At 41.3% G+C, this 20,956-nt stretch overlaps 1 protein-coding gene across 3 annotated transcripts in view; it reads left to right on the top strand.

Moving 5' to 3' along the window:
- The window catches only part of dscama (Down syndrome cell adhesion molecule a), a 106,761-nt gene extending 86,321 nt beyond the window's left edge, over positions 1-20,440 (top strand). Inside the window, exons 13-33 of one of the 3 annotated variants that reach the window (XM_061740212.1) lie at positions 544-640; positions 794-922; positions 1,165-1,332; positions 3,023-3,093; positions 3,905-4,148; positions 5,238-5,384; positions 6,990-7,145; positions 8,234-8,367; positions 8,610-8,763; positions 9,968-10,085; positions 10,188-10,351; positions 10,486-10,584; positions 10,659-10,847; positions 11,458-11,748; positions 12,975-13,148; positions 13,248-13,278; positions 13,404-13,519; positions 13,650-13,799; positions 15,089-15,286; positions 15,422-15,724; positions 17,664-20,440. In XM_061740212.1, coding sequence (XP_061596196.1) covers positions 544-640; positions 794-922; positions 1,165-1,332; positions 3,023-3,093; positions 3,905-4,148; positions 5,238-5,384; positions 6,990-7,145; positions 8,234-8,367; positions 8,610-8,763; positions 9,968-10,085; positions 10,188-10,351; positions 10,486-10,584; positions 10,659-10,847; positions 11,458-11,748; positions 12,975-13,148; positions 13,248-13,278; positions 13,404-13,519; positions 13,650-13,799; positions 15,089-15,286; positions 15,422-15,724; positions 17,664-18,043 — 3,513 coding nt within the window. In that variant the 3' untranslated portion in view covers positions 18,044-20,440. Of the gene's footprint in view, positions 1-543; positions 641-793; positions 923-1,164; positions 1,333-3,022; positions 3,094-3,904; positions 4,149-5,237; positions 5,385-6,989; positions 7,146-8,233; positions 8,368-8,609; positions 8,764-9,967; positions 10,086-10,187; positions 10,352-10,485; positions 10,585-10,658; positions 10,848-11,457; positions 11,749-12,974; positions 13,149-13,247; positions 13,279-13,403; positions 13,520-13,649; positions 13,809-15,088; positions 15,287-15,421; positions 15,725-17,663 lie in introns of all 3 variants that reach the window. The other 2 variants (XM_061740211.1, XM_061740213.1) reach the window with 2 other exon arrangements.
- The last annotated feature ends 516 nt before the right edge of the window (positions 20,441-20,956 follow it).

Raw genomic sequence — 20,956 nt, 5'->3', positions numbered from 1 at the left:
ATTTCTCATCTCTTGTCTACAACAAGGCCATAACCTACATTCAATCAATCACAAGTCAAAAAGCTCAGAAATTCATGAAGATCCCGTCAGAGCTTTGTCAATTTATCTCAATTGAGCTGTTTTATTTTTTATATTCTTTAGCATACCACAAGTAGAAGAGAAGAGGAGTCCATGTGGGGAAGCAATCAGAAGTAGTGCAGCCAATGGAAAATATTCATCTTATTTCTTATCTGCATCTGCAGCAGGGACATTTTTTTATTTATTTTCCCAGATGATGACTGATGGTGTGACCGAACATCCATATTTGTTACAATATTACTTTTTTGCTAGGCTGGATTCCATAAAAATACTTAAAAACTGAATTTATACAGTTGTAAAATATACTGTTATGGGGATTAAGGAAGAAAGTGTTAAATGTGGTTTTTGTTTTTTCTCAAACAAACACAATGGGAGAAACAATGACTAAACCAAAAACTCTTTAGGTGGGAAACCTATGTTTCCACCATTTTTTCTCAACTGATCTCATCCCTCTGCATTCCCCAGATCATGCCGACAGTGAGGGAGGACTCCGGCTTCTTCTCCTGCCATGCCATCAACTCCTTTGGTGAAGACCGAGGAATCATACAGCTCACAGTACAAGGTATAACTGCGCCCAACTAAACTGCTCCAGGATGAGCAGCATGCAGAGCAGATCTCTTCAGCCCTCACTACAGTCAAACAGGGCTATTGGTGTTTCACGTCTCCGTCATCAATGCTAAGATAACAAGGTGGTGAATGACTGTGTCCCCTGCAGAGCCACCAGATCCTCCGGAGGTCGAGATCAGAGAAGTCAAGGACCGAACCATTGCACTGCGTTGGACTATGGGTTTCGATGGGAACAGCCCAATCACAGGCTTTGATATTGAGAGCAAAAACAAATCAGGTAAGGGGAGGCTCATTTTTCAACCATAATTAGATCGTTTACTGCAAAGACCTTCAGTTACTTCTTATATGGCAGGATAAAACCTGCAAGCCATCAAAAGAAATGCATGTTGGGACATATCCCTGCTTTCGTGCTGTGCTTCATGCTATGATTTAATACATCTGGTCCTGATGCACTTAGCTTGATTTGACCTCTCCTTTGACTCCAGTGACATGAATGAACTTTGGTCTTTCCCCGTTCAGCCTCTTGGGATACTGCTCAGAAGACCAAAGATGTCTCACCTCAGCTCAACCAGGCCACCATCATCGACCTGCACCCCTCCTCCACCTATAACATACGCATGTTTGCCAAGAACCTCATCGGGAAGAGCGAGGCCAGTAATGAGCTCACCATCACCACCGACGAAGCAGGTGAGAACAGAGAGATGCTGCTCTTGTTTTTACGCCAGCACACATGGACACACGCAGCCTCTGCTGGTTCCTGCAGAGGACGCAATGATGCACAGATGTAGTCGTCTTAGTCGTGCGTTCATAAGTGAAGCACATTAACAGTAACTGTAAAGTTACTGTGAACAATGAACGTAAAGTGAGAAAAGTACAGTTGGAAAGGAAACAATCATATGTGGTTAATAAAAGACAAGAGGTAAGAGAGGGAAACTGACAACACAGACACACGCTCTGTAGGCTCTGTTGCATTATTGAACACATGCTGACCCTGAGCTAAAAGCAGAACTTTTCAATTAGCGGCCTCAGTAGTAAATGTCACACTACAGTCAATAGACTCAGGCTGGACCCCTTTTGCAAATTACCCCCTAATCCTTTCATCTCACCCCTCTGCCAGCCCCCACAGAGCACTTCTGCTCACCGTCAATAGCCTCATATGAATCATCGGCAGCTGATGGTTGAAGCAGAGTATGAAGCATTAAAATGTGAAACTATGCAAGTTAGAGCTGCTTCACCTGAGTAAAATCTTTTTAAAAATAAAAGCTTAAATTAGGATTTCTGGAGAAATTGATCAGACTAAATAAACTGTCAAGTACAGAACTGATTTGAGAAAAAGTGACTAACTAAATATGTCAATGATTTTAATCTTGCATGTTTTTTTTTATTTTTCAGACAGCTTTAATTACTAGTTAGTATTTAAAATAAGATGTTGACATACAGGATGTTTTGAGTTTGTTAAATATTGTCAAAATGATTAAAGTTTAAATCTCACACAGAAATACAACTATTCTACTAGACTAGAAACTAGAACATTTTATCATATTTCTTAATCTAAACAAATACAAACATATAATAGAACCACATTTTAAAATGTAAATTAGCCTAGATTTGATCACTTTTGTTCATTTACAGGTTTGAACAAAATAATAACTGTGATGACATCTAATTGGGCTAATTTTATTTTTCTTAAATTCTGAATTAAAAAAAAGAGAGAAATTAATTAAATAAAATAACTGTACGTTGCACTCTTACATCACATCACAATGAGCTCTTCCTACTTCGGCAACACCAATAAGAGATTCCTTCTTTACATTTGTATCATTACATACTTAGTGATATCATTAAAATGCTTTAACAGTTTGGGGCATTTTCATTGCAGAATATCTGGAAGTATTTGTCCTAGCACTTTTGTTGTAGTGGTGTCTGAATGCTTCTTCTAGTGTTGATGAGATCATTGTTCACATTAACACTGTGTGACATGATCTCTCTTGTCTGAATGGGATGAATACACGAGCACAATTCTGAAGGAAACGAAAACAAATCACTCAATTCAAAATATAGTTGGCTGCAAAGCAGAACAGACAATATGATTTAAGTCGTTTTAGTTCAGGCTCGGGGACTTCACTGTTTGTGCAGTCTGCCCCCAGTTTATCTGAGCAATGCACAGGAGTCGGCCATGTGACAAAAACACAGTTTAAATCCATGTGCGTCGCTTTTTTTTTTGTTTGTTCTCGTATGTTTAGTCAATAAGCATGGCTTCATCTGCTTAAGTGGATGAGCTGCCCTTGCTATGAATACAAACATCAGGTTTGTCCACAGATTGGCTCTTTCTAATCTTTGAGAGTGTTTTAAGTCGTGCATGTTCCTCTGATCTCAGCTCCTGACGGACCACCTCAGGAAGTGCAGCTGGAAGCTCTTTCCTCTCAGAGCATCCGAGTCACCTGGAGGGTAAGTTAACCTCTCCATGTCCATGATACACGACTGCAAGAGTAACACTATCCAGACAAGGGAAGAGGGGGACAGAGCTTTGGTATCATCTTTGAGGAGAACGTTTAAACTGCCACTGTACCTCTGGAGCTGCTCACATGTTATTTATTTTTACTTTATTAATGTGAAACAGGAGGCTGTTGGAAAAAAGCCACATTTCTTAGTCAGGCGCTCCTGAATAACTGAGGGGTTACAGAACCTGAGTGCTTTGCTACAGTATTTAAAGGCATTATCAGTTTCCTGAGGTTGTCTGAGGATTTAAGTGTGTGATTATTTTTCCACCAGGTGTATTAGTTCTGATCATGTTGTTTCTTAATTTGTACAAACATACAAGGCTCTGTTTGGCACCAAAGTGTATCTAATCTAAATGTATGGAACGAATTACTAATAGAAAGGGAATACACCTTTTTTACTTTTTCTTAAAGATGTATTTGGCACCTAAGTTTGGGCACAACTCTATGAATACATTATAAAGCTTTTTATGTTTCCTGAGTCAAGAATGTATTTGGATGCATATCTTGTATGTCCTCTCCCTCCATGTGTTCTTCATGTAAACCAATCTGATCTGAAGGTGTTCTTCATGCATTTCTGAGTGCATTTTATTAAGTGGAATGCTTTAGGCAAGATTTAAATCATTGTGGTGATAATGATTCGGAGCATGGATGGGAGAAAAAAGTGAAAATTGATTGGCTTCACTTGTAACATTAATTTTCAAGCCTGGTAATAAAAATACATAAATAACTTATCGATCCCCATTTGATTTCTGTGCCAGGCACCCAAGAAGCACCTCCAGAACGGGGCCATCAAAGGCTACCAAGTGGGCTACAGGGAGTACAGCTCAGGGGGGAATTACCAGTTCAGCGTGATCAGCTTGGAAACTACTGGGGACAATGCAGAAAGCCTTGTGTTGGACAACCTGAGGAAGTTCACCCAGTATGGAGTGGTGGTGCAAGCCAGCAACAGTGCGGGGACAGGGCCGTCCTCCACTGAGGTCGCTGCCACCACGCTGGAGGATGGTAAGACATTTTTCAGGGATTCAGCTTCACAAACCGTAGAAGCTGACTTCATTTACCAGGAGTTCTATAATAAATGCAATGAAAAATGACAGACATAACATTTAATTCGGTGTGTTTACATCACATTGCATGTTCAGAGTCCACAACAGTCAGTACTCAAGTTGTAAAAAAGAATCAGTGGGGATGGTGGATTTTATCATATGGGGACAGATAATTTGTGCTGATTACAAATAATATAATATATTACAAATAATAGCACTGACCAAAACACCTGCAGAAATACTGCAGGAATGACATAGCAGCAGTTAAATGCAGCCTTCTGTAAGCTTTAAATATCCACTGGGCTTACATCAAATACATCAAAACACAACAATAAAAAACAGTTTTCTGAACTCATCAATATGACTCTGTCCTTCACAGGATAAGTAAAATGGATCACTGCAAAAACCCAAAATCTTAACAAGAATATTTGTCTTATTTCTAGTTAAAATGTCTTATTTTACTAAAAAAATCTCATTACACTTAAAACAAGTCATCACTGGAAAAAACAACAATTTTCACCTGTTTCAACTAGATTTTCACTTGAAATAAGTAGAAAGATCTGCCAGTGGAACAAGATTTTTTTTTGCTTGTAATAAGAAGATACATCTTGTCCCACTGGCAGATTTTCCTACTTATTTCAAGTGAAAATGTACTTTAAACAGGTGAAAATTGTCAAATAAGTTATTTTTCTGGTTTTATTTTTCTGGTGATGACTCTAAACGTTGAAATAGCAGTAAAACCACATTCATTGATGAAATGACATAAGGGATGGAAAGGAGGGATGGCAGTTTTACTGGGGGGATGATTTTGACCGTTTTTATTTCAGGGGGGGATGCCATCCCCACTCATCCCCCCTCAACTCGAGTACTGACAACAGTCATTGCTGTGAACATTTTCAATGTGACTTGCTCCAAGGTAAAGTGTTAAGCATTTTTGGGAACATAGCACCACTTCGTGGTGAACTGCGGGTACTGCATGTTGTCCTGTCTTCTCATATCCTTTGAGAGTCATTGGTATCATCATTGTGCCACGTCTCCTCCTCCTCAGTGCCCAGTCGTCCTCCAGAGAACGTCCAGGCCATTGCCACGTCTCCAGAGGTCATCTCATTGTCCTGGCTGACGCCTCCGAAAGACGCCCTGAACGGCAACCTGCTGGGCTTCAGGGTCATCTACTGGGCCAACCTGCCCGATGGAGGTACGCGCTCACATGTGACGTCCATAAAACAGAGTTGTCTGTACCCTGTCATCAAAATTGAAAATATGATGAAAAGCTTGACTGGATTTTAGGAGAAATTGAATTAAACATAATATGGACATTGCAACAACTTCAGTGCACCTTGCTCTTCAACGTTTAACCTGATGGATGTTTGGTATCTTAGTAACGCTTTCTACTGGCCAACTGTGTGGCTCGGTGTACGTCAGACAACATGGCATGGTGCCATCACATGCCGGGTTTGTGTTAGTGCGATTGGTTGTGACAGCGTGATTACCTTTGCCCCCCACCCTGTCACATCACGTTGGCCTGCCTTAACAACATGGATGCAACGGACTTGACAGGCAGAGCTAGTTTGCTTGGTAACAGTGACTGAATGCTCAAAGTTGGATTTCAAATGTTATTTGCAGCGGCTCATGCTGAGGGATAGTAGTAGTAGTTGTTGTACATGTGTTGGGTTATCTGATTGGATGATCAGATAACCTAACACATACACAAGCTGTTCACTGAGCCATTCTCTCAGCTCCAGACATGTGCAGTTCATGAGTTTAGGAGAGTATAATGTTACTGTCCTGCAGAGAGAAAGATGAGCTCCATCTATGTGCGGTGCTGCAGGCTGTGTAAGTGTCACTGACATTGGCTAGCAGAGGTTTGTGACGCTGTTGCCTTTTTACACATTAACATGTTTTTTTTTTTAAAACATAACAGTTTCTGATGCCCATTTCTCATTTTAAATCTTCTTTATCTTTATTCCTAATCTACTTCATGTACATTTACATGTAGATCTTTTCTTTAAATCCATATTTGTATATTAACGCTGAAAACTCCAATCTCTCGCTTGTCAGAGTCAAAAGCCAGGTTGATTTTATCTCACTGGCAATCAAAACCTCTTAAAAGAAAGAGAAAAGCTCAAAAACTTTTCATTTGACCAGCCAAAGATCTACACAGCATTTGCAAATGTATCAAGTAATAAATCAAGTAATTAATTAAAGTCGATACAAAACAACTGGCACACTGTGTGATAGTTATTCTATGTATTTTAGTTGCTCCTTTAAAGCCATCAGAGACAAGCTGCTGCTGGTCTTTTCTTGTCAATCTTTGAAGTGGAGTGAAAAGGAGGACATGGGAAGAGGACAACAGCGTAGCAACGGCTCACTGAGACATCCGTCATTCATGTAATAACAGCGTAGGCCAGCAGTCAAGGCCTACCACCGTCACAGCCCTTGCACGCAGGATGGCTTGAATTTTGTGATTGAATGTCAAATCATATCCAAGGCTGTGCTGTGTCACCCTTGAGTCTGGCACTAACTTTTATATATGGGATCCTCCGTGGGACATATTGTCACCGTGTGTGGACCAGTGGCCCTCTGGGATATTGCCAGATAATTTACAATAAGACACTAGCTTAGATCAAGCTTTTGACTTGAGCTGATTCTGAAACAGTTCCCAACTTAGGGCTGATTAACTTTTGATGTGTGGCTCTCGATGACCGGATCTGGATACGGGATATAGCAGACGTTTAAAGTTTTGGAAGGCTCTTGATTACTTTCTCCCTGCTTCATTGTCTTCACCATTCCATCCCTTCAGAGCTTGGCGAGATCAGGAACGTGACAACTTCAAAGCCCTCTCTTGAGTTGGATGGGTTGGAGAAGTACACCAACTACAGCATCCAGGTGTTGACCTTCACCAGAGCCGGAGATGGAGTTCGCAGCGAACAGATTTACACCCGCACCAAAGAAGACGGTAGGAACATTAGGCTATCTTTCAGAGTTTTTTTATTTCCTCATTAACTCTTTCAAAATCCCTCGTCCACATGCCGTGTATCAGTTTCTGTAAAATACTTGTTTAAGTTCTCAAAATTTGAGAGTTGAGACTTAGGTTGAGACTTAGGGCCTGATTTACTAAGATCCCAAATAAAGAGTACTAAATTGTGTGTGCACTGAAAAAGTTTGCACGTGCTGTTGTTGTGTGTTTTGCGGGTGATCAACTAAGAATGCGTGCGCAATTGATAACAGGCACAAACCGCAGTATTTAAATGAGGTGTTGCGTGTCTTACGGTTTGCGCCATGGAGAGTTTGTATGGAAAGCAGGATAGTCGCAAGCGCAAAATGAAATTTGACGAGTTGGAGTTAGAGATATTAGTGGAAGAGGCAAATAAACACATTCATGAACTACAGCAAAGAAATTTAAACATTACCAAAAGAAACGCAATATGGGAGAAAATCTGCGATAAAATAAATGCAGTTGTTGGTAAGGAAAAAAGAACGGCAGATGAGGTTAAAAGAAGGTGGCAAGATATAAGGCGAAGAACTAAAGAAAAAGTGGCCTTTAATAAAACTTGTGCAACCATTTTTAAAATAGCATGCAGCAGAATAAAGACTCTCTCTCTGCGTATTCTTTGATTTTGGTGATGTTGCCTCCTTGCCACAATAACAGCAGCCATCGGTGCGTAATGCTGGGCAGATTAGCACCTTCCTTTCGAACGTATTAAATACAGACGCAATCACAATCCCCGCACATTGCATGTGGTAAATGAACCTATTTGCATTTTCCCCTCCCAGTATTTAGCGCTTTCTGGCGGGTACGCCCCATATTGATTATTCATCAGGGCAAAAGTACTAAATGAACAGCGTGTGCTGCTCATTTCAGAGACGCAGTCCTCTTTGCACGCTGTTAGTAGATCAGCTTGCGCATTGGTTTGCGGGTGATGTCAAGTTTGCACACGTTTTTACACACGCAAACCTTTAGTAAATCAGGCCCTTAGTGTGATGTGAGTAACAATGGTGCATTAATGTGGAGCATATCACAACGTGATCATCATGTGTTTGCAGTTCCTGGTCCTCCAGCAGGAGTGAAAGCAGCAGCTGCATCCAACTCAGTGGTGTTTGTGTCCTGGCTTCCTCCTCTCAAAGTGAATGGCATCATCAGGAAATACACTGTTTTCTGCTCCAACCCACATCCTACCGTAAATAAAAACATTATATTTTTCTATCATTGAATTATCTATTGACCTGTCCAGAGTGTAACTATGGCCAGGTTGGAGTTACTAGCTACATGATAGCTATATGAAGTACATGCCATAATGAAGGTTTTTTTTATTTCGTTTAAATCATTCTGGGGTGTAAATAATAACTACCAAATGAAACTGACTGAAAATCTGCCTCCGTTTAAGAAGTCTTTGAATGTCCCCTCCCCTCTGCTCCCCAGGTGAGCAGTGAGTTTGAAGCTGCACCTGACGTTTTCTTCTATCGCATCCCCAACCTGAGCAGGAACAGGCAGTACAGTATCTGGGTGGTGGCTGTGACCGCTGCCGGCCGTGGAAACACCAGTGAAATCATCACTGTTAAACCCATGGCTGAGGGTAGGTGGAGCAAATTAAAATGCCACACAGGTGGAATTTCTTGCATGGCTTTTGAAACCAATAGGCTCAATAGTGTGGAATCCAAACTTTTACTCAGTGAATGCAGAGTTAGATTAAATCAGACTTCATGTAGATGTGTAATACTCCCTTTAAGGATCTGTTCAAAACCGCATAACAGGTAAGATCCTCCCATTGCATAATTACTGCATGGTTGACTATGTTTGAGCTGGCAGCACGTTACTGAACCCTACTGTAACTGGTGCAGTGAGTAGCTTCTCATTCAACCATGTCTGCAGACACATCATGTGGTTGCACAACAGATGTTAATCTATTTCAGAAGGGTCGACTTAATGGCATCAAGCAAAGAAAACAGCTGAGATTTCTGAAACTACTAAAACTGGATTAAAACTGTCCAATGCATCAATACAAACTGGAACGATAGTGGGGAACCAAGGAGTGCTGTCAGATTAAAATCTTGAAAGATCGTGATCAGCAATCACTTAAACGTTTGGTAAAATCAAATCGTAAAAAAACAACAGTTGAATGCATTTTCACGCCCACAACGAGAAAGGAACTCAAGAGATCGGGACTAAACAGCCGTGTAGCCGTAAGAAAAACACTTATCGGTGAGGTGAGAATAAGAAGGGGGGCAGAGGAAGCGATGCACCTACCATGCCAAGTGCCAAAGGTGCAAGCCTGTGGGGGCAGTGCTATGACCCGGGGTTGCTGGAGCTGGTCAGGTCCAGGTTCAGTGATCTTATGAGGTCAGCTGACTACCGGAAGATACTGAATGATGACTTTATTTCATCAATTGTTTGTTTTTTTTATTGACTTATGGGCATGGGCTTATTCAAAGATTCATCAGGCTCAAATTAGAGTGGGTTCAGGGACCACAAGACATCAGACCCACTGAGAACATCTTTGGGGTGTTCTGGAGATTAGTTTGTGTAGCGGTCAAACTCTCCAATCTCCAATCCAACTATATACAAGATCTCGGCAAAAAATGTTGCAGCTCTGGACGGAAATAAATGTTGTGACATTGTAGAAGCTTATCGAATTCATACCACAGAGAAGGCATGCTGTAATCAAAGCTGTATATATATGTATATATATATATATATATATATATATATATATATTTATATATGCTTTTGTTTAAGAGAGAATGTGTCTGGGCTGATGAAGGACGTGTGCATTTCTGCAGCTCCAGCTCGAATCCTGACCTTCAACAGGACAGTAACAACTCCCTGGATGAGGGACATCGTGCTGCCTTGTAAGGCTGTCGGTGACCCGTCCCCAACCATCAAGTGGCTGAAGGAGATGTGAGTGAAGTGTAGTGGATGTAGTAGAGCTATAGACAAATAAACATGAATTCTGTCTTTGCTGAAATCTGAGGACGAATCATAAGGACATGTTTTTTTCAGCAATGGAACCCCTGCACCCGTTGTGATCGACAGTCGGCGCAGTGTACATGGAAATGGTAGCCTCGTCATCCGCACAGTGAAAGCTGAGGATTCTGGGAACTACACCTGTGTGGCCAGTAATAGTTTTGGATCGGATAAGATCATCCTGAATCTGCAGGTTCAAGGTAAGAGTCAGACTTAGAGCCAATGCACTGGAGGGTAATGTGTCTGCACCAACCTTCACCAACAAGTCATCATTTTCTTGTTTGCTTTTTTCACATCACTTTTCAGCTCTGTCTACTTTTTTTTTTACTTCCAGTTCCTCCAGATCAGCCTCGTCTCACTGTGACCAAAACGACCACCACCTCAATCACCCTGTCCTGGATCCCAGGAGATAATGGAGGCAGCTCCATCAGAGGTCAGTCACAGTTTACAAGTTTAAAATCCTGATCCATTCAGCTGACTGACGAGTGTCCGCCGGGCTGTCGCCAGGCTACATTTTGCAGTACTCAGAGGACAACAGCGAGCAGTGGGGTAACTTTGCCATCAGTCCCAGTGAGCGCTCTTATCGGCTGGAGAACCTCAAGTGCGGTACCTGGTACAAGTTCACGCTTACTGCCCAGAATGCAGTGGGTCCTGGACGCATCAGTGAGATCATTGAAGCAAAGACTCATGGGAAAGGTAAGAGCGGAGGTTTCTTTTAATAGCATATACATAAGATTAATTTATAACCGAAGTCACTGTCAAAGTATTTTTCTTATTTCAAAATTTCAATATATTTATTGTCTGAAAAAGTTTGAAAATAACTTTTATATGTCAAGATGTTATTAAAATAAAACTGGCTCAGGATGAAAAAAACAATTACATGTGAATTAAACACTATACTATGGTATTTATCTGCAAAGGAGTCACAAATCACAATTGTATCTTTTTTCATTGAGGGTTAAGCAGCCAGAAACACTGGAAAGTTTTGTAATTGCAAACAACTGAATGTAATCTCTTTCTAAAACGGTAGGAAAAGGCGACCCTGTGATTATTATAATGCCACTGCAACTTTTTCATTACAGTTAGTCAGTTTGGGTGATTATGATTACGTATGCTGATTGTGTCAACTGTAGTTTCCAGCCTCCAGATAAGCGCTGTGGATGCTGAAGTTGAATCTCACGATGTCTTGATCCCAAAATAAACAGACTATAGACTGTTACATGTCCTATAATGGATTTTCAGTGACAATCAATCTGAATGCCAACATTGTTAAGTGAATTCCTTTATCTCTACAACCTTACCACAGAACCTCAGTACGCTAAAGAACAAGAGCTCTTTACCAGCATCAACGCCACTCGGGTCAAGCTCAATCTAAATGGCTGGAATAATGGTGGATGCCCAATCACCTCCTTCACCCTGGAGTACCGGCCCGTGGAGTCCCCCAGCTGGACCACAGCCCAGCGCACCTCCCTCACCAAGAGTTACATCCTGTACGACCTGCAGGAGGCCACCTGGTACGAGCTGCAGATGAAAATCTACAACAGTGCCGGCTACGCTGAGAAGAGAGTCAAGTTTGCAACGCTCAGCTATGACGGCAGTGAGTTCACACAGCAGTCGGACACTAGAGGAATGAATGAATCATGTTTTCTGTTTCTGTTAACATAATATAAGATGTTTAAGCTCAGAAATTGGGCATGGCAGCACCTGTGTCCAACTGGACCCACAGCAGTATGAACAGCACTGATCCAGTTGTACCCTCCTAGTAGTAGTAGTAGTAGTAGTAGTAGTAATAGTAGTAGTAAATTGAGGCCTCAGAATCAGAATAAGAATCAGAATCAGAAATCAGAAAAGGGTTTATTGCCAAGTTTTCACACGAGGAATTTGTTATGGGGATTGGTGCAACATAATACAAATATAAAAACAAATATATAAGAGATAAAATAAAATGAAATGTATAAACAATAAAAAGTATAAACAGTAAAATAAAATGTAGACCGGAATGTACAAAATGAGGTTTTAAATTGCCGGGTGAGTCTGTACAAAAGTGACTTAGGAACTTAGGATAGGTAAAAAGTATAGACAGAACAGATAGAACATACAGCATCTCTTAACTAATCCATATGCTTGGAGCTGGTTTTTGTGAAGTTCAGTCACTGGTAAGACCTCACTAACCTACCCAAATCATTTCAGTCTCTGTTTTGATAGTTCATTGTCATGTACAGTTCTAAAAGAAGATCTCAAAGACAGCCAGAATAATTTTTCATCAACAATGACAACGCTTTGCTGTGACCTGTACATTCGTTTTTTTCTAGCATGTCTCAAAGAATCTCTGTGGAGTTGTTATCTTTGACTATACTCATATCCTCATATAGGCTTGGTAAATATATTCAGTCAGTTACCTGCCCTCACCTTTTGAATGGATAACATTGCTGAATCCAGACCTCACGAACCAAATCACCCACAGACCATAATTTTTCGCCAGGCCTGGCTTTCATGCAAAATTTGGTGACTTTTGGGGCACGTTTAGGGGGGCAAAAAGGCCCTCCTTTCGTGGGAAAAAGAAAAACAAGAAAAAAATAAATAAAAAATTCCTACAGATACAATAGGGCCTTCGCACTGTCAGTGCTCGGGCCCTAATTAAGACAAATATTCTTGTTAAGATTTTGAGTTTTTCCAGTGTAACAAAAATAAGAGAGCAAATGAAAGTGCTGCACACCTTTACAAAATACTTACCCCTGTCTTTGAGGAGCGACACATATGTATGCTCATACGTATTTAAAATCCCACTGTTTGTGACAACACTTTGCCGTGACCTGTGCGCAGGCACCATTGCACCCCTGGTTAAAGCCCCCAACGTGAGCGTGGTCGTGAAGTCTGGAGAAGGTTTGAAGATGATGGTGACCATTTCCTGTGTGCTGGTGGGCATCGTTGTCATCTTCATCGGCCTGCTGGTGCTGAGGCGGAGGAGGAGGGAGCAGAGGCTCAAGAGGCTGCGAGGTGAGATGCGAGAGGGCTTGGTGACATTCACGTTTCCTCACAGTGAAGTCGTATTTGCCTTTTACCCTCACATGTAACAACTTTCTCTTTGTTTTCTAGATGCAAAAAGCTTGGCTGAGATGCTCATGAGGTAAGTGTGCAACATTTTCACTAAACCATTATCAGTTATCAGACTATGGACATTGGGCAGTTTGAAAAGAGTCAATTCTAAAATTGTTTTCAGATCTTAAAATAATCTGTGTTTGTGTTCCCCAGCAAAAACACTCGTCCTGCAGAGCCAATCAACAAACAGCAACAGACGCTGCGCATGCACATTGACATCCCCAGAGCCCAGCTTCTCATCGAGGAGAGGGACACCATGGAGACTGTTGGTAAGCCCCCCGCTAGCATCGCACCCCGCTAGCATCGCACAGCCGCCGCACTCGGGATGCTGCAAAGAAAGAAAATGAAACGTGGTGCCGGTACGGCATTTCTGAGCGTGTGTTCATTCCTGTCCCACAGATGACAGATCCACTGTGTTACTGACCGACAACGACTTTGGGGAGACCCAGAAGCAGAAGTCTTCAACAGTCACCCACACTGTCCACTACCAGTCCCTCTCCCAGGCTACCGGTCCACTCGTAGACGTATCTGATGCCAGACCAGGAACCAGTAAGTCCAGTACGGACTTTTTGTTTTTTTAAACTTCATGGTACTTACGATCCTTAAGCTGTGCTTTCATTGTCCCAGTGTATCTTAGTTGTATTTACATTTCTCCTCCTTTATTTTCATGTGACAGTTTTATGAAAAGTCAATCCAAATATACCCTTGTTCCAGCATTTAACACGATTCATCAGTGCTGCCTTGGCGGGTGAAAAGTTTATATTGTTATGAGCCCTGCTTGATGCCCTCCATTGGACAAGTAATTCAATTTCTACCTTTGCGTAAAATCCATTATAAGTTAACAGGTATTACCTTTAAACACCTCCTTTCTACAACCTTGTACACATAGAAGAAAATTGGGATGGTAGACAAAAAGTTGGTTTTGGAATCATTAAGTGATAGTGAGGAGTTAAAAGAATACAATGATGATGTTATTTCACAACAGATGATTGTATTGATGGCTTGGTAAAAAAGGGCAGATGATCTCTATTCTGTAAAGAATATGGAAAAGGATTGCAAGGATCTTTATTTCTTTCTTAAAATATATATATCTTGTTTCTATTTTATCATTAAATGTGGAGCAATTTCAATGTGTAAAAGGAAAATATCTAAACTTAAGCTGGACACTCGTGATCTCTGATCTTTCAGACAGCCCTACATTAACAGTTCTGATTCATCAATAGCTGATATTATTACACATATCACATGTGATTACTTTGGGAAACCTTTGTCTAGCACAATATAAAACCACATTCACAAAGGCCATTTTAAATTTACCATGCATAAAATAAGCATGAATAGCAGCATTGATATACAAAAGTAAACTGACATCGGCATTTTTCAACAGGACAATAAAAACCACATTGAGCACACACTATGTATGGTGAGAAAGAAGAAGCGTACAAGTACTGGACTGACCTGAACAAAGTCCTGACCTGCTCCCAGTTGGGAATATGTGGAATATGTTTAATGAAAAAAACTGAAGCAGCAGTGAAAACCATGTACCTAAACCTTTAAACCTTTCATCGCTTAATGTCCTCAATGCCAGACTCTCTGGGAGTGTTGAAAGAAGGAATAGCAGTATTTTAAATGCAAGGTGTTGCAGATCTGAAATGCAGGCATATACTAACAAATAAAATAAGACTGTTGATGGAAAAATATGAAATATTGGAGGTTCCTACTGTCCGCAAAGAAATAGAAGTCAAGTCAATCCCAGTGTTTTGTTTTCATACCAATTTCCAAGCTTTTTTCTTATTTGGAGTTTTATAAGCACTTTTCTCTCTCCTACTTACTTTCAGACCCGACCGCCCGCCGCACAGCCAAGGCCGGCCCGGCTGCTCGCAACCGCTACGCCAGCCAGTGGACCCTGAACCGCCCACACCCCCCGGTCTCCTCTCACACCCTCAGCACGGACTGGAGGCTGCCCACGCCCAGAGTGGCAGGTTCTGTCGACAAGGAGAGTGACAGCTACAGTGTCAGCCCATCTCAGGACACAGGTAAACGACAGACATCAGTGTTGACGCCGTATCTCTAACAGCAGATCTGCTGTCTTTAACAAAGTCTCATTCCATCTATTCTGCTTCCTAACCCTCGGCACTAATCCCTTTCCACTAACTCCACACCGCGAGCAGACCGAGCGCGGAGCAGCATGGTGTCAACAGAGAGCGCCTCCTCCACCTACGAAGAGCTGGCCAGAGCCTACGAACATGCAAAGATGGAGGAACAGCTTCGGCATGCCAAGTTCACCATCACCGAATGCTTCATCTCTGACACTTCCTCGGAGCAGATGACAGCAGGCACCAACGACTACACCGACAGCCTGACTTCCAGTACACCGTCCGAATCAGGCATCTGCCGCTTTACTGCTTCCCCGCCAAAGCCTCAGGACGTCAGCCGGGTCATGAACATGGCCGTGCCCAAGGCCCACAGACCAGGTGAGGCCCGGCGGTCCAGAGCACCTGCCGGCAGATCACATCCTCACCTTCTCACACCATGCCTTACTATGAGATCAGTTCTTCTAATAACCACTAAACCTGAACCACTAGTCTACTACAACTGTGTGCTAACACTAACAGTGGACCTAAAGAACCCCAACCTTCAAGTTTATCATTTTCTAATTTAAAAATAATCTCACCAGTCTTAAAAAGAAAAAGAAAAAAATGAATTCTGAAGTACCAAAGTAATCCTTCTGGGTTGTATCTCCAGTTCCAATAGGAGTGTGTGTTGGTGTGTTTTTTACGCCCCTCTTCTTGTTCTTCCTCATGTTTCTTCCTGCCTGTTCTTCAGAAAGGTTATTGCTGCTGTCTTTGTACCGCTAGTGTCCAGTTAATAACGGCTTCTGGTTGTGAAGAGTTAAAATCACCATGCCTCTGCACAACATGAAATCTCACAATGCTGCACCTCCCCGTAGGGGGTGGAGGACGTGAACAGGTTTATTTATACTCTGGAACACATTTGCAGTTTGAATTGATCAATTATATGTTATTTATCTGATTTAGTGATCTGATGTGAGACTGGCAGCTCTGGTTTCTGATCTCAGGTCAGAAAAAATAATGCAGCATAGGTTGTGAAGAACTAAATTTGAAATACTGCATAACAAGTCAACTAGAATACCTGGAAAGCTGCACAAAATATTTTTTTATTTAGTTTTTTTAAGTGCAATTTTGTGTGTGTGAAACTAGTGTAATGAGAGTAAATCTAGGACAATGATCCAAAAATCAAACAACAATGAATGTGGGACAGCATCATAACATTGACCGAACCTCCACATTTACCCATCAGGAATAAAAGTTGTGCAAGTTCCATTTTGCAAGTTCCAAAAATGTTTTCCTCCACTTTAAAATCTTATTTGGGTGTCTAAGGTGAAAACCAACTCAAATTTTGAGAAGTACAATTATTGGACTCTCCTAAATCTGGGATATGGTATTAAGTAAGCTGATCAGCTTTCAGCTTCATGACCACAGACTCAGATCAGGCAGGATTTTTCCACCATCCCCATATTTATCTATCACGACTTTCATATCATGTTGGATCTGCTGCACCGCTGAAGTGGGTGGCACAAAGATTTATCAAGAGGCACAACCTGCAGAAGAAGGGAGTGAAATCAAGATACTGACTCCTTCATCAGTGGAGAAACAAACAAAGCTAAAGATGCAGATGAAAAAGAATTGTTGTTTCTATATTTTATTTATTTTTACCCTATCTTTGAGGTATTTTGACCAAAACATGTCACAAACTTTTCATTTAGTTCTCAGAATGACACAATACGTTTCCTTTTAGTGTGGCTTAAAACAGAAAACAAGGATCTGCCAAATTTAGTTTGACCTAAGGGCAGTGGATATTACATCAAATTATTGACTAGAATTTAAGTAATTATAGGAAACTGAGGCTGCTTTGTTAAAAGTGGACAAGCCTTTCTTTCTTGTTGCTAACTATACAAGTAAATATAGAACAACTAGTACTCTGAAACCAACACACATGGAGAAAACAATCATGAACTGAATTTGTGAGGTTTTAAGCAAGGTGTAATTTTTATAGCAGGCCGTCAATTTCCCAGAAGTGGATCAGTGGAGCAGCGATAGCACCCGGTAAACCACATAACATCTAACAGCAGGGAAACAGCGGAGACCTTTTGTCATTCAGTGTTTAAATAAATTGTAACTGTAATGAATGATTACCATTCGTGGAATTGGACTTCTTTCAGCAAAGTTGGCACGGTGGCAGGTTTTCCTAAGACATGAGCCCTTGCAGCTGCATTGAGCATTTCAACTCTCTTTGTTTTATTCCCAGAATGATTCAGTGACGTTATTTCAGGAATGTCTGTTCGTCTTTTGTCTCTTAACTAACATTGCTGTGTGTTTGTCCTCCCTGCAGGAGGCGAGCTTGTCCACCTTCCTCCATACCTGCGCATGGACTTCCTGTTAAACCGAGGCATGACATGCTCAGGCACATCCAGGGGGACAGCGAGTGGGGAGAGAGCAGCCATGGGTCAGGCCTGCCTCGAGCCCCAGAAAAGTCGCTCGCTGAAGCGGCCGTCCCGCATGGCCCCCCCAACACCTACAGAGGCCCCTCAGGCCAGCAGGGACCCCGTGGCCCAGTGGCAGCCAGGCTCCGCAGCCACGCTCCCCCACAGAGAGGGCTCGGAGCTGGCCCAGGCCGCCAAGCTCAGCACCTCCCAGGAGTCCCTGCTGGACTCAAGAGGACATCTCAAACAGACCAGCAACCCCTACGCAAAGTCCTACACGCTGGTATAACAGCAGGGGCACCTAGGGCGGGACTAGAACTCACTCTACCACTGGACTTAACACTCAAGTGCAGTAAACTGACTTTCACCACACAGTTCTGTATATACGTGCCCTCCCTGCAAGGGCAGGGTCACTTTTACTAATCTCCTTTTATTTATTTTAGAGTTTTCTTTTACATCTTATTTGTATTTTTTTGTTTCTTTGTTTCACTTGAGAAAAAAATTCCCTCATCAGAAACAATTCCAGCCAGAGCTTTGCCAAACTAATTGAGTAACAAGGGAGCATTATTTATTCTTAATTCTTTATAGTTAACGAGTGATTAATAATTGTTAGTTATCAGCTATTAATAATGAATTATGGAGTACCAAATGAGCTATTATCACCACAACTACAATATTTTCATAAAAAGCTGGACGTTTTTTGTTTTTTTTTTAATTATTATTTTTGGTTTCCTGCAGTGGAAGATGACGATTTGGAGTCATTTTTTCCTATGGAATATCCTGAATGAAACCTCGGGAGAAACTTGGAATGAAAGCAATTGATACAACTCGAAACTTTTCAGCTGCTCTCGAATTGTTACTTTTTTTGATGAGAAAAAAAAAAAAGAAAAAAAATCTATTTCCTATGGATGCATGGGGACTGACCGATAGACAATAAGGATTACGATCATGACTGGGCAGTCCAGTCGAGCATTTTGTCACCATATGAAATGATCCAATGTGAAGATTTATTATTCTTATTACTATAAATATATATATAAAAAGAGAAATCACTTTTATTTGTGGATATTACAGGGAAGAATTGATTTGGTTAATAAAGTCCTTAGTCATGTTTGCACATATCTTGTTTTAATTAGGAAATGGAGTCTCTGTTGATCTTTCTCTGTGTCCCATTCTTGATGGTGCAATATGAAAAAAAAAGATATGAATAGTATAAGAAAAGTACTGATCTATACTATACTGTAATGATGAAGAATAACTATGTTGTGAGTATGCTTACTGGACTGGAGGTACTCCAGCTCATGTATTCAGGTGTAGTTTACCACTGCTTGTTTGCCAGGTTGGTAAATGATGTTAGCTAGAACAGGGAGGGTTTAGAGAACTCATGGTTTGCACTTCACAACAGCCCTACTCGAGTGTTTCCAAATAGACCCCCCCTCCCCCCGCCCAAACACATACACACACGAACACACACACACACGAACGCTCAGTGCACTAGGCAGAGTCCTCGTGGCTCCCACTCTCCTCAGTAGATTTACTGTTACTGCATTGCAGTGATGCTCCTCGACAGGGAAGAAAGAAAAAAAAAAAAACCTGAGACAATCCAGCAGAATCCCCTCCTTCAAACCAAACCTATAATGTCTATGGGAAATGCCTGGGGGGGGAAATATGGTAATACGTAAGGAAGTGTTTTGTTTTGTTATTTTTATTCTTTTTTTCTGGTTTTGGTTCCTGTCTGCCCTGGCCCATTTCTGTTCTTTGTTTCTTTGAGTTAGCCTGAAGGGAGAAGAGTTTGATCCAAACGCTGTGAGGTCATACTGTCAGTTTCTACGATTAGTTTCTATGATTGACTGTCTTCATTCTGATTATACATTTTAACAAAAAAAAAAGAAAAAAAAAATGTCACTTTTTATTTTTAACATGAGTGTTCACCATGGTGGCACTGGAATAAAGAGAAACTAACACAAAAGTTCAAATTTGATTAATAAAAAATGGCTGTTCCCCAAAATGTTCCCTGCGGCTTTGACGTGAGTGACTGGTGGTGATGTGGAGGTGAAGCAGCCGCCCGCAGCGCAGGTGGAGGCTCTGCTCTTGGAAGGGACGACTCGCTGATATTAGCCGGAGACGACAGATATTCACCTTGATTTCTATGTGTCAAAGATGAGACTACAGTTTTACTTTTGTTCTCCTTACCTGTAGGTGGCAGTGTTGTCTTTACCATCGATGCTGACACCCACTATCAGTCCAAGGGTGTAGTCAGATAGTTTCTAAGCCTCCCATAGTGTTTTCCCAAGCACTTTTCTTTGACCATGCTCCAAAATGGCACGAGGTTCAGGAAGTGTGGTGAGAAATTGAAAAGGACTTTAGAGAAAGCAGTAGGGCTGATTAAATCCTCTGCAAGGATGCATATCTGCAGTGATGAAACTCTTTTTTATTTACAGGTTTCAAGGTTGGTGCAAATGAATGAAACGATTGAGCATTATTTTACATGTTGCAGCCACAGACAGCATTATGTCTGTCTTAGATAAAGGTTGCGGGGGTGTTTTTGATGCTAAAGGAGACAATAAAGGAAGCATATATGTTCCCTTTAACAAGTTTTACGAGGAGTACCACAGTATCAGTGATGCAGCTTAAGATTGCTAAAATGATCCTTCATCTTTATAACATTCTCCAGACATTTAAATTTTCAGGCATTTTTGTGTCACATGTGTCACATGGAGAATTAAACTGACTATTATCAAAATAAATGAATGTCCCCATGAATATTGACACGAAAGAACTGAGTGTAATGCAGCTACAGACTTGCACACTAATGGCTGGAAAGTAAAGTACAATAAAAAGTGCAGTACTTTTTAGTACTGACTTAGATGAGAAAGTGATATCCAAAACATTGAACTGAACTGCTACACACAGTGTCAGGCCAGTATCAGGTCTTGCTGTTTGCTTTTCCACTTTTCCTCACAAGTCATTCTCCAACATGGAACCAAAAAAGCAGACACACTATGTTTAGTCCAGCTCAGGTGATTTGTTCGAATATTGGCTGTCAAGTTAGCATTAGTGAATAATAGCTAATATTACACAGACACAATAAAGTTTTTTACCTTTAAACCAGCATTTATTAACGTAACATAGTTGCAGTTGCTTTAAAAGGAGGGTCCATTACTCAGAGTGACTGCTGCATCTGCTGAAGTGTGGTGACGGA

Source organism: Cololabis saira, chromosome 14 (genome assembly GCF_033807715.1).
Source record: "Cololabis saira isolate AMF1-May2022 chromosome 14, fColSai1.1, whole genome shotgun sequence".
In the NCBI taxonomy this organism is placed as follows: domain Eukaryota; kingdom Metazoa; phylum Chordata; class Actinopteri; order Beloniformes; family Belonidae; genus Cololabis; species Cololabis saira.
This window is presented reverse-complemented; position numbering and strand designations above follow the sequence as displayed.